This window comes from Rhamphochromis sp. 'chilingali' (assembly GCF_963969265.1).
Source record: "Rhamphochromis sp. 'chilingali' genome assembly, chromosome: 22".
Lineage (NCBI taxonomy): Eukaryota > Metazoa > Chordata > Actinopteri > Cichliformes > Cichlidae > Rhamphochromis > Rhamphochromis sp. 'chilingali'.
The window spans coordinates 3,254,463-3,267,235 of record NC_137950.1 but is presented as its reverse complement, the minus strand read 5'-3'; the positions used below and the strand labels follow the sequence as shown (position 1 = coordinate 3,267,235).

Here is a 12,773-nt window from a genome sequence, read left to right as displayed (position 1 = left end):
TATGTTTGCACTTTATGTGTAATGTTACTGACTGCAGAGATCAGTAAGATGTGTGTATTTTTTATTTATTAGTTTTATTTATTTAATATTATTTTTTAATTGAATGACTGTCTAGTAGTTCACAGATGTCGAAAAACTGAGTGTGGTAAAGCCACTGATTTTTTTTATGTATATTTCTGCAATCTGCACATTGTACTGACTTTCATTTTAATGTTTACACCAGGGTTCCTTGTCAGCACTTTATGCTCAGATGTTTGTAAGCTAAAAATAAACTATTGTGTATGTTCAAATATACTGTTGTGATTGAAGAAGTTAAATAAAAATGTCAGTCATCAATTCATGCATCACCTCATGTCATCATAACAGAGGTCTGTCTTCCAGGAAAGAACAGTTTAAAATTAATGTAATATAGTATTGGCCATACTATATGATGTATTGCTTGTCTTTGTTTAATAATACAGAAGGACAAAGACCTTAAAAAATAATCGCGTATCGCATCGCAATCGCAATATTGGGGCAAAAAATCGCAATTAGATTATTTTCCATAATCGTTCAGCCCTATTAGAGCCCCAGTAAAACAGAGGAAGAAACGTGTGCGCAGGTGTCTCTATACCTTGGCCGTGCTTGGTGAAAACACAAGAAGCGATTCCACTGACGTCCTCTCGGCGGATGCAGGGGTAATGTACCTGCATCTTGACGTGTGGCAGTGACACCACGTGAACATCGCCCTGATTAGTCAGGACCAACAAGCCGCTTTCACCATAGTCCTCTGTCCGACTGCTGCCAAACCAGGCCATGCCTACCCGTCGCACTCGAGAGCCATCAACAGCAGTCAGCTTTAATTTCATCTTAGCACTAACTTTTGGCAGCGTGAAAACCTGAACACACAAAACAAATGCATTGGAATAGAGTTTACAAAATTTTAAGAGGATTGAATATTTCTATCCTACACCTCAATAAATAACAGTAATTGTACCGATATTAAAAATTGTGAGCCTAGACCACATAAATGGCATTCTCTTTAGAGCATAGAACAAGCTAAGACACAACAATGCTCAACAAGTGACATGAACCAATAGTAACTGATTTAATTGTTATTTTTGAGGGCTGTAATCTACAGGTCTTTAAAAATACTACCTGAAAACATAATACTTTTAGAAAAATTTACAAGAAACAAGACATTTTAAGACCACCTTTTCTTTGATATTAACTTTTTAAGACATCTTAATGACCCACTGCAACCCTAGTGCTCCAAGTCTAACCTTAAACTGTTCCTCAGACACGACCAGGAGGTGGTGTGAGCCCTGCATATCAGGTGCGCGAGCCAGGTCGTGAGCCACCTCCAGGGGCTCAGGGAGAGGAGCCCCATGTCCATCTAACACCACAATACCAACAACAGGAGCGCGGTGCATCAGCTGAATCTCCTTGGCTGAAAATAAAGGACGCAAATCAGAGACAACTTTACAAGAGGAGGGCAGAGCTGAGAGATCAGGCCACCACAATGTTAAACCTACATAGTTGAGCTGTGACAGGCTCATCTGCTCTATGCTCGACAGAAGGAAGGCGAAGCATGTAGGCAAACACACAGCCACCATTGGTCCCTGCCCATAGGGAGGGTGTGTTATGTGAACCTACAAGAAAATGAGGAGAAACGTAAGGAAATGGAAACAACCCAAAGTTCTGCCCACTATTCATTTCTGTAGCAAGTGCTGTTTACGTACTATAGTACACGTTTAACACGCCAACTCACTGTCAGAGAGGAAGGTGTCAGCAAAGTAGAGCGTCCGTACTAGGCCAGTGAAAGAGTCGTCTGAAGAGCGAGCTTCAATTTTCCTCTGGACGGGAGCCAGCTCCATCTCTGCCAATTCAGCCTCCAGACGAGCATTTGCCTCTTGGAGCTGCTTAGGCAGATATCAATATATATATAACACATGCGACAACGGAGAAACACGGAACAGATAGCAGAGTCCTTTTTATGATTCTACCTTAGTAGCAGTGTTAACATGTTGTTTTCTTAGAGAGACTCTGCTACGTCTGATTCGTCTAAAGGATTGTCGCAGGGATTTCTTTATGCTCTTCACTCTGGACAGAGGACCCTCCATGGCCAGCTGATCGCTGGGGTTTAGTGTGCACCTAAAAGTTTGAAAACACAATATGAGCACATATGATATGCAGACAGCTGCACAAATACTTTGCTTACTCCTAAAATGTAACAAACAAAGACACAACAAGGCTACAGTTTTTCTCATAACATGTACGGTGACTTGAGCATGAGTGACTGATATATTAGGTTGGAATATCCACCTAGGTAAATATTATATCCCTATATCACTTGTACTGTGTTAAAACTGAAGATTTCCTTTGAACATGATGGATGACAGCTGGGACCTGGGCCTGATGCATGAGTGATAACTGATGGATCACTGGGTGGTATCTGGGCTGATGCAGTCTCAGGAGTGGGTGGTAGATAGTACTAAGGCCAGCTGCATGAGTCTGCAGGTCAGAGTGACCTGCTGAGAGCCACAGAGGGCAGGTGTGTGTCGCTGTCATGGACTGTCTTGAGTTTGTTTGCGTAACTGTTATTATGATAGCCATTATGGTTTAGATTTGTTTTGGATCAGGTTTTGTCAGGTAGTGGTTGGCACTGTTGCCTCGCAGCAGGAAGGTTTGAATCCACCATCTGGGTGTGTGGCGTTTCCAGAAGACAATAAATGATTTTTTTTTCTCTGTATGTGTTATTGTAGGGTCTACCTTACAATATACAGCCTTGAGGCGACTGTTGTGATTTGACGCTATATAAATAAAATTGAACTGAACTGAATTGAATTTTCTACCCAGTAGTAAACGAATGGTTGTATCAGTTTTAAATTTTGCAAGTTTGAAAGCTTGGTTACATCCAACTTGCTTCTTTGTACTACGAAAGAAAATGATGGCTAAAACACATCCACTAACATGAAACAGATTTCCTGGAAGCTGTAAACACAGTACAGACACATGTTTCACATCTTTCTTAATGCTTCTCCTTACTTGATCAGGACACTGTTCTTCTGTTGGTAGTCATATAACCCAAACCCATGACTGGTGCCAAAGGCTATCAGCTTCCACTCTGAGTGCAGTGTGAGAGCAGTGACCACAGCTGGGGGCTGGCACTGGACAACAGCAAAGGGCTGGAAGCCTGCAGGAAACATCACTGGGTCTTCCTGGATATCCAGCTGAGTGTGGCCCTGTGAAGGAAGACGACTATCAAATGCTGGAATATGTAGTTGACGGTGTAACAATAGAAAGGTTTTATGATAGCCTTCAGAGCACACATAGTAAGCTAGTTATTATTGTAAATGCAGCATTTAAAGCCTTTTTAGATCACCTATTTTTGTATGCTGTATATGTTTCTGGATTCTGCAAAGTCTCAACTTTTGAGTTTTGGCTGCTGCTTATTTCTGGAAGTACAACTGACCTTATTTAGACAAGAGGGTGGATTTCTTAGTTATTAATGCTACTTAGCTTGGTTGCAAAGTTGCATTAATTAAATTTTTCATTCAATCATTTTTGTGCCAGACTGCAAAAACACTTTTTGGGGGAGGCATCTGTAGAGAATGAAAACTCTGTTGGAGACCTAAAACATACGGGTCACGTTACAGTGGCCAGATCCGTCCTTCATAATGTCTACAGCTGCTGCATGTCACTGTAAAAACATAAACAAACATAGCGAGTAATCAGTTCTGTTCTTTACCTTCCATCGAAATCCTTCTTGACCTTGCAGCAAATCCACAACTTTAGCCTCCACGGTTTGCTCTGCTGCCTCGTCATTCAACTCCAACATTAGGATCTGCAAAGTCAAAATAACAGTGGGAATAATCACAATAATGTGATATCAACGTAGGCCTACACACACACACACACACCCCACTCGGTCTGCGGACAGTCTTTATCCTTCAAACTTAGACAATAAGGATTGTCTGTAATATTGCATTCACATCTTCTTGTAGAACTTCAAGAGGTACTTTATGCACTCTTAGTTAATCAGCCAAAGAGGGTCCAGTTTTCCAGTTCAGCCATGATCCTATCACACACACACAATTGTATGATAAGTTGTACTTGGACCTGGTGACATCACCCCCCTTGAAATGACGTTTTGGCCAACCCTTGGCATAGCATTTGTGTTGTACCTCGTTGATCTCTAGTTGTGAGTAGTTTCTTCCAGCTATTTGAACACTGAGCTACTAGTTGTTTTGCTGTTAGTCTAGATGTTGGGTGTGATTCCATAGGTCCCACATCCACTTCCTGTAACCCCTTCCACTGGGATTCCTTGGTAGTAGCATTCCAACAACCCCATATTCTCATACCTTGTGCACTTATGCCTTCTTGTCTTCTGGTTCCTCAACACTGCCGGTATAGCTTTAGTTACACTTCTCTTGCATATATTCCAAGGTAGGCTTGTGTAGCATGGGGGAGTCTTACTGGATACAAATGACACAGCATGACAGCCAACCTGGAGTTTGCCAAAAAGCACCTAAAGGACTCAAAATTCTCTGGTCTTATAAGAGAAAGATTGAACTTTTTAGCCTGTAAGCCAAAGCACTATGCCTGGAGGAAACTAGCCATTACAATCCCTGCACTGAAGCATGGTGGTGGCAGCATGATGCTTTGGTTGAGGGAAAAGAGTGTTTATGAATATAAATAAATTCAACACTGAGCATGAAAAAACTGACTTCTTAAGCTCTACTACGCCTACATATGCAAGAGGGCGTAAGAATCAACAGAAAAATCTAATCTTTCTCTCAAACTTCTACAGAAGGTCAAAGGTCAAGAGCAGGCTTTATCATATATACTGACTTACTAGCAAAGTATAATTCTTAAAACTTAACTCTAACTTGACAAGTAAGAGTTTACCTTACTGATGTAAGTTAAGTGCTTAACTTACTCTACATCAGAGATATGACTTAGCCCAACATGACATAGGTCTGTTGTAAAATTCTCAATAGTCACCTGTCCCGCAGTGCCAGCTACAGTCAGATAACCACTATATTTGCAGAGATGGATCTTCTGGATGCCGAGCCTTGGGTCATCACTGTAGGGGTCAAAACAGCCAACCTAAACAGAAACATGACAAGGGTGAAATTTAGAGTAACACCTCTACTTCAAAACATACGTAGAAAACAGGAAATACTTTGTATCAATAGGTAACTTCACATCTGAGCAGACAAGTATCACATGTGGAGTTCCCCAAGGTTCCATCTTGGGACCCCTTCTGTTTAACATCTACATGCTCCCACTGGCACAGATTATAAACAACAACAAAATAAACTATCACAGCTATGCAGATGACACACAAATATATATCACAATGTCACCAGGAGACCGAGGCCCTGTACAGGCTCTTGGTAAATGCATTGAGGAAATCAATGACTGGTTGTGCCACAATTTTCTCCAGCTAAACAAAAACAAAACTGAGGTAATAGTCTTTGGCGCCAAAGAAAAACGATTACAGGTCACCAGAGAACTTCAATCTATACATCTAAAAACCACAAACCAGGCGAGAAATTTGGGTGTAGTGATGGATGCAGACCTAAACTTAGAAAAACACATTAAGACAATAACAAAGTCAGCTTACTATCACCTCAAGAATATATCAAGGATAAAAGATCTGATGTCTCAACAGGACCTGGAAAAACTAGTCCATGCATTCATCTTTAGTAGGCTTGATTACTGTAACAGCATCTTTACAGGTCTACCTAAAAAATCAGTCAGACAACTACAGCTCATTCAGAACTCTGCTGCTCGAGTCCTCACTAAGACCAAAAAAGTGGACCACATCAGTCCAGCTCTGAGGTCTTTACACTGGCTGCCTGTCCGTCAGAGGATAGACTTTAAAGTTCTGATGCTGGTCTATAAAGCTCTGAATGGTTTAGGACCAAAATACATCAATGACCTCCTGACCCAGTATGAACCTTTCAGATCCCTCAGGTCATCTGGATCCGGTCTTTTATCAGTTCCCAGAGTCAGAACCAGACACGGAGAAGCTGCATTCAGCTTTTATGCTCCTTATATCTGGAACAAACTCCCAGAAAGCCTCAGATCAGCTGAAACACTCAGTTTATTTAAATCCAGGTTGAAGACTCACCTGTTCTCAGCTGCATTTGAATAAAGCACCAAATCCACACTTTAAGCTTAAATTTCAAAACTTACATTTAACTACTGATTTTATCTACTGTTCTGATTTTATCTGTTTTGATTTTATATACTGTTGTTTGTTTGTTTGTTTGTTAATTAGTTAGTTAGTTTATTTGCTTGTTTTATTCAATTTTAAATCATGCTTTTTATTTGTTCTTGTTTCTAATGTATCTGTAAAGCACTTTGAATCACCTTGTTGTTGAATTGTGCTATACAAATAAACTTGCCTTGCCTTGCCTTACTTCCAGCTTTGCCTAATATGCTGCTATGCAAGACCTTGATTAACATTCCTCTTTTACATAAATCTTAAAATAAATAACTGCTGTTAATTTAAAGTAAAATAATGTAAAAAGATTGTTCATCCATCCATCCATTCGCTTCCGCTTATCCTTTTCAGGGTCGCGGGGGGCGCTGGAGCCTATCCCAGCTGTCATAGGGCGAGAGGCAGGGTACACCCTGGACAGGTCGCCAGTCTGTCGCAGGGCTAACACACAGGGACAGACAACCATTCACACTCACATTCACTCGCACATGCACACCTAGTGGCAATTTGGATTATCCAATTAACCTATCCCCACAAGCTGGGCTTGGTTAGTACTTGTAAAAGATTATGTTAATTTTAATGCTAATTAAGATTAATTATAAATTCATTAGCATGGTTGCCTCAGAGCAAGCACGTCCTGGGTTCTAAATAACCATCTGGCCAGAAGCTTACTGTGTGGAGTGCGCTCCTCCCACAGCCCAAAGACATGCACTTAGTGGGGTTATGTATACATAGTTTACTCAGGAATTATTAAAGTATTCTGATTTTAGTGATTCAAAATTGCCCATTGATAATTTTTTTGCATTTAAGAACACTTTTTCTTTAAAAAAAAAAAAAAAAAAAAAAAAAAAAAAATTACACACACACGAATTCTAATATTCTAGTTCTAGTTTTGTTGAGAAATGTTATATGCGGTCAAACTTGGAAACCTTGCCATTTATAAAATGCTAACCAACGAGCAGCTCATTTGGAAAGACCTGTGTTTTTTCTATTTGAATATTTATCATTGCTCATTATTCGATTACTCAACTAATTGATGGAATTTGTGATAGAATACCTGAATAATACTTAAAATAAGTCCCAGTGTCGTGACATTTCTTTATATTCACCTTAAAATATAAATGAAAATGTTCTTTTCTATAGATTAGATTAGAAAAACATACCTTTCTAAATGGAGGCCATTCTCCTTCAGTCCCTTGGTTCATGTTGTCATTGGGGTCAGCATCTGTGTGGAATACTCCAGCTGTGCTCAGCTTGTACATGGGATAGAGACAGACTCCTGATGCATCCCAGAAACGAACTGTGCCATCCTCATGCCTATATACACAGCAGCGTTAGAATAATTTTTACAACTTCAAAAAGACCTTTCAATAAATGTGAATGAAGGCAACCGTACTAACCCCGTGAGGAGCAGATCTCTCTGTGGAGGATCTGGGGCCAGGTTCTGACCTCCTGTTACTGGCCACGGCTGACACGAAGAAAGAAAATTAGTAAGAAAACAGTATGAAAACTTGATGTCCTCAACCATCATCTTATATTCAAGATGCACCATTCAAGTTATGATGAACAGCCTTTTAGGGGATTCTTTAGAGTCTCATACAGTGGTAACATATCCCATCAGTAATAATATTGGCACTTAATGGGGTGACTGTATAGCCTGTGTTTTTACAGATTCACAGAAAAAGTGAAAACCTGTCATGCAGTCAGAGAAATATAAATATGACGGGACATTATTTTCAATTTACAAAGATTTTTACCTTTTTTGAGTAGTGTGCATTCTGATGCTTTCCAGCAGCGAAGATCCTCTCCCACAGTTTGAGGGGAATGGTGGAGACATGATGTGAGCATGTTATGGCTGAACTATGAAGGGGGACCAAGTAAGGAGTCTGTATGATGGGCCAGCCCTCAGTCTGCAAGTCAATAACTACCAGCTCCTCCTCCACCAGGACAACCAGGGCACTGGGCTCTCCTGCAGGAAGATACACAGCAGCTAATAAACTGAGATCTGGGATACGCTTGTGTCTCTTGTCAAAACTGCTCTCATTTTTCTGGGCTGCTGTGATGAATAAATTACAATTACACAAGAGAGTTATGTTCAAATTTACACAAACCCGTGTCAATTCAAACTGTGGTAACCTTGCCTTATCTGGCAAGTTGTCTTTGGCTACGTTCACACTGCAGGTCTTGATGCTCAATTCCAATTTTTTGATCAAATCCGATGTTTTTGTCTGCTCGTTCACACTACAAATAAAATGTGACAGCAAACGCGCTCTAGTGTGAACCCTCAAGCGCCCGCATGCGCAAAAGAAGACGTCACACACAACGCGCGCTGTTTAGACCCAGAGCAACAGTATTGTTTGACCGATGGCCTTAATATAAAGACTTGTTTCGGACTTTACGTTTCCCAATTTTGCTTTAAGTTATAAAGTTATTTTGTTATTTATAAATGGCCTAATAATGATCCTTATTGCTGTTTTAGAGAGGAGCGGTGGTTCAAAAGATAGTTGGAAATTTCTGTCAGAATCTGCAGATTATACAGTACAAATAAAATGTTCACGTTCCTCCAACGTTGTCTTCCCAACAGTTTCACTAACATCTACACTGGATGGCCAGGAAGCATTCATATGACATGGATATGGGTCGCATAGGGTCAAAAAAGTCAGATTTGATGCGCTTTCGCCCGCAGTGTGAACGTAGCCTTTGTCTGTGTGTGGTGTGGTCAGGTGATCAGAGATTGGGAACACCTGGGTACAGTATTGGTTGGTATAAGAGTACGCTCTACTTGTTCCCTCAGAAAGAGCGATTCCTCTGCTCCTGAGGATCATGTGCTGTAAAACTGTTTTGTTGTTTTTATCCAAATATTTAACTCACCAAGCTAGCTCATATGCAAAATTCCAACCCTACTGACTGACACATCTCATGTTCAGCTCAGTTAATTTCAAATAAAGCCGTTTATTCTTTTACCTGACTAACTACATCACCTACCGTTACTTGTTATCACTTTTTAGCCAATTGTGACATAACAAATAGCACTACATGGTTCAAAGCAATTAACTGATGTCATTCACTTTCTGATAGGCCCAAAAACTCTTGACTGTTATTGAGTGTTATTTTTTTCTAATGGGGGATTTGACATCATTTGTCTTTTCTACATTTGGTTTATGAGTATTCCCCCCAAATAACATCAATATCATGATTAATATGTTTTGGCATTTAAACTGTATTCATTAATGTTTGTTCACTTATTATAACTGCGTCCTTCTACACAGCAACAAAGTAACAAAGTCTAAGTAAGTTAAACACTGAAGCAGTGTTCCCCTGTGTATTTAGTATGTTTGTGCACTCTTTATAGGACCTAACAACATCAGAGACTGGGGAACATAGATCTTCAATGCTGTCAAATACTTTAAGAGTCCCATATTTAAATGTGCTGTAATTTTGTTGCCAGTTTGTTGGTGTGTGTGGCCTGCCTGTGTGCTCCGGTCCATCTCTAATGACGAAGAAGTCGATGATCCTGGAGGTAAAGTCCAAGGCCACGTGTTTTTTACCATGGATCACTGTAATACAGTGTCTGTCCCCATAACTGGCCCTGGGCATACCACCACTGAACAGCAGGAATGGAGGCCTACACAAACACGCAAACATACGTACACACAAGGTTCAAGTTCAGTTCCATTTGTTCAGTGATTAATGTGTAACAGCGGCTCACATAACATATCTGAGAAGTTAAATATTAGAAAGGTGACGACATCACTTTCACTGAAGGAAGCTGACAAAAAGATTTATTTCACCGGTGGATGACGTCATCTTACCCTTCTTCTGTAGGGAGCTGAACTATTTTAGAAATGGCCTTGCAGGGAAAATGTCCTGCAATTATAAAACACAAGTAACCATGAGGCCTAAACCTTTTTACTTTATGATTAATAAAACAGTGGAGAGCTTCCTCTTTACCATAAGGAATGTCTGATTTCTCTTCCTCGTTCGTGTCCTGCCCCCCCACCATCCATCGACAATAGCTTCCATCGCTGTGTGAACTCAGAATGTACTTTCCGTCCTCAGTCCAACACACACTCTCCAGTTGCTATGGATAGATTACACAGTATTCAGTCAGTTTATATACTGGCAGCTGGTGTTCTGTTCAGGCGTACGTTACATGACAGGTACCTGTGTGGCAGGAATGTGCTGGATGGCAAGTTTTTTCTCCAAATCCCAGATGACCATGAGGCCACGTCCATAGCCAATGATGACCTGATCTGGATCGACCGGGTTCTCTTGTAAGGCCTCAACGTGTTCTAGATTTCTGCGACCGATGTAGTCATCAGGTACGCTGTACACAACAAGCAGAGGAAATAGTTCAAGAGAATATCAGTCTTATTATTGATGCACAGGGGATGACAGGCAATATATTCTATTATACTGTGCAGTGTTGGGAAGGTTACTTTTAAAATGTTACTCCCCAACACTGATACTGTGTGACAGCAGTTTAGCAGGAACACTTTTTTAAACACTTGAAGTGAGCAGACTGATATTTATAATGTACAGAGTGCTCATTTCCACTGTAATACATGCTCTGAAAGTGACTAAAGAATAGGGCTGTTCGATATAACGATATATATCGGATGACGATATAAAAACGTCTGTCGTTTCATTTTACGCTATCGTTTGTTTCGTGGTGTCGCAAAATAAACAGTTTACGGCAATATTTGTTCATCGTTTTGATGGTCACTGTAGTGGCTATATTCATTTCTCTTTCTCTTATATTTAATATAACCACACTACGGACGGACAAGCACCTGTTTTTATGGGTTGTCGTTAGCAACAACGACGGTAAAACGGGGCGACAGAGGTTTTATATCGGGATATGAGATTTTGGTCATATCGCACAGCCCTACTAAAGAATAATGTAAATTTCCAGACAAACTGTAGTGTTGAGCTTAGGGATGGGTATCGAAAACCGGTTCTTGTTGAGAACCAGCTCCCACTGTTTCAATTCCTTGGAATTGTTTGCCATTTTTGCAAACGATACCCTTATCGATTCCAGTCGCCCCGAATGACGTCACCACGTTGTGGAGCCTCATTTACCGGGCAGGAAACACGGCGGCTCAAATGCTCAAAAGTTTGGTTATACTTTACGAGAACGGATGACAACAGGGCAACTTGCAAAACTTGAAAAGTAGATATTTCATTTAAGGGAGGAAACACTACGAATATGCAAAAGCATTTGCTGACAAAACACGTGATGACCTTAAATGAATGTCGTGTTTTTAATTCCGCTCCGGACTCGTGAATCTCAACCCAGCAGCAGCGGTAACGTTTGCACGTCCTCTCCCGTTAATGCGGCAGGTAAATAATCAGCTAACAGTGCATATTATGTTAGCGCGATCTGCCTTATTACAAAACCTGCCATTACTGTGCATTTAGTGACCATGATGAGAGAGACAGACAGAGTCTGGCTCAGATGCTGGCAGTTCTCGCTGCAGTCTACCGGTAAAATCTCCTTTCAGGCCAGGATAGACGAATGTCACCGAGCAGTGACTAAGTTTGTGGTAAAAGGTTTGCACCCGTTTGCCACAGCAGATGCCCCCGATTTTCGGTAAGTGTGTTTAATTGTAGGCAGGGACATTACTGGATATTCTTGTGTAATTGCTACAGAATAATTTATGTTATACTTTGTTATTGCTACAAAAGAATATTTATTTTATTATTTTACATTTTTCCCCCGGGGACCCTGGGACACCCCATTGAAGAGCCGTAGGCTGCATCTCTTAAGATCTCACTGTTGGGTTTGTAAGGCCATGTTACTCCTAAATTTCTATCTTGTTCAAAGAGAAGATATAAAACAAAGTTCTGAGCTAATCGACCTTAGTGTTCTCCTTTTTTAAAAAGAATCGATAAAGAATCGAATCGTTAAACAGAATCGAAAATGGAATCGGAATCGTGAAAATCTTATCAATACCCATCCCTAGTTGAGCTACAATCTGCTCTATCCAGCATTCAGCCACAAGTGCAAACAGCAGCTAAATACAATATTTTATGTGACGAGAAGGATATTTCTTGTTCCTAGCAGAAAACAAAATTTTAAAACAACAAAACTAACGCAACAATAGGTGCTTTCAAACAGAAAAAACTCCCTCTAGTAACTTTAGCAGTTTCACTTTTTTTTTTTTTTTTATGTCTATGCTGCAGAAACTAACAACTGTCATAGTCCTTAGCAGCATATAGTATGCAACTGTCTGTAACATGTGTTTTAATTTGCCTACCTGCTGGCAATTTGGTCAAGGCTGATGTTCCTCTCTTCCAGCTCTCTGAATCCTGGAACTTCAACTACAAATACATGTCCACCTTCTGTCCCCAACAGCAGCAGCTCACCTGAGGAGTGGGCCAGTACTGCTGTCACTCTGGTCACGCTTGGTGGGGCACTGAGAGGAGGAGGAGGAAGGAGAAAAGTGGCATCACTTGGCAACTTTTTGATCAAAGGCATGGGTAGATGTCCTGTGACCTGTACAACTAAGCAAATTCTACATATTCATATCTCTTCTTTATCTGGCTTTACTTAACT

The 12,773-nt window shown here is 40.5% G+C and overlaps 1 protein-coding gene across 1 annotated transcript in view; it reads right to left on the bottom strand.

The window, feature by feature from the left end:
• The window catches only part of llgl2 (LLGL scribble cell polarity complex component 2), a 50,304-nt gene that overhangs the window by 5,803 nt on the left and 31,728 nt on the right, over window positions 1-12,773 (bottom strand). Inside the window, exons 6-21 of the mRNA XM_080872449.1 lie at window positions 12,475-12,633; window positions 10,379-10,541; window positions 10,166-10,295; window positions 10,027-10,081; window positions 9,685-9,839; window positions 7,972-8,183; window positions 7,615-7,682; window positions 7,378-7,531; window positions 4,987-5,091; window positions 3,731-3,826; window positions 3,028-3,224; window positions 1,986-2,133; window positions 1,751-1,898; window positions 1,515-1,631; window positions 1,263-1,429; window positions 614-878 (exon numbers count right to left, since the gene is read on the bottom strand). Coding sequence (XP_080728575.1) covers window positions 614-878; window positions 1,263-1,429; window positions 1,515-1,631; window positions 1,751-1,898; window positions 1,986-2,133; window positions 3,028-3,224; window positions 3,731-3,826; window positions 4,987-5,091; window positions 7,378-7,531; window positions 7,615-7,682; window positions 7,972-8,183; window positions 9,685-9,839; window positions 10,027-10,081; window positions 10,166-10,295; window positions 10,379-10,541; window positions 12,475-12,633 — 2,339 coding nt within the window. The remainder of the gene's footprint in view (window positions 1-613; window positions 879-1,262; window positions 1,430-1,514; window positions 1,632-1,750; window positions 1,899-1,985; window positions 2,134-3,027; window positions 3,225-3,730; window positions 3,827-4,986; window positions 5,092-7,377; window positions 7,532-7,614; window positions 7,683-7,971; window positions 8,184-9,684; window positions 9,840-10,026; window positions 10,082-10,165; window positions 10,296-10,378; window positions 10,542-12,474; window positions 12,634-12,773) is intronic.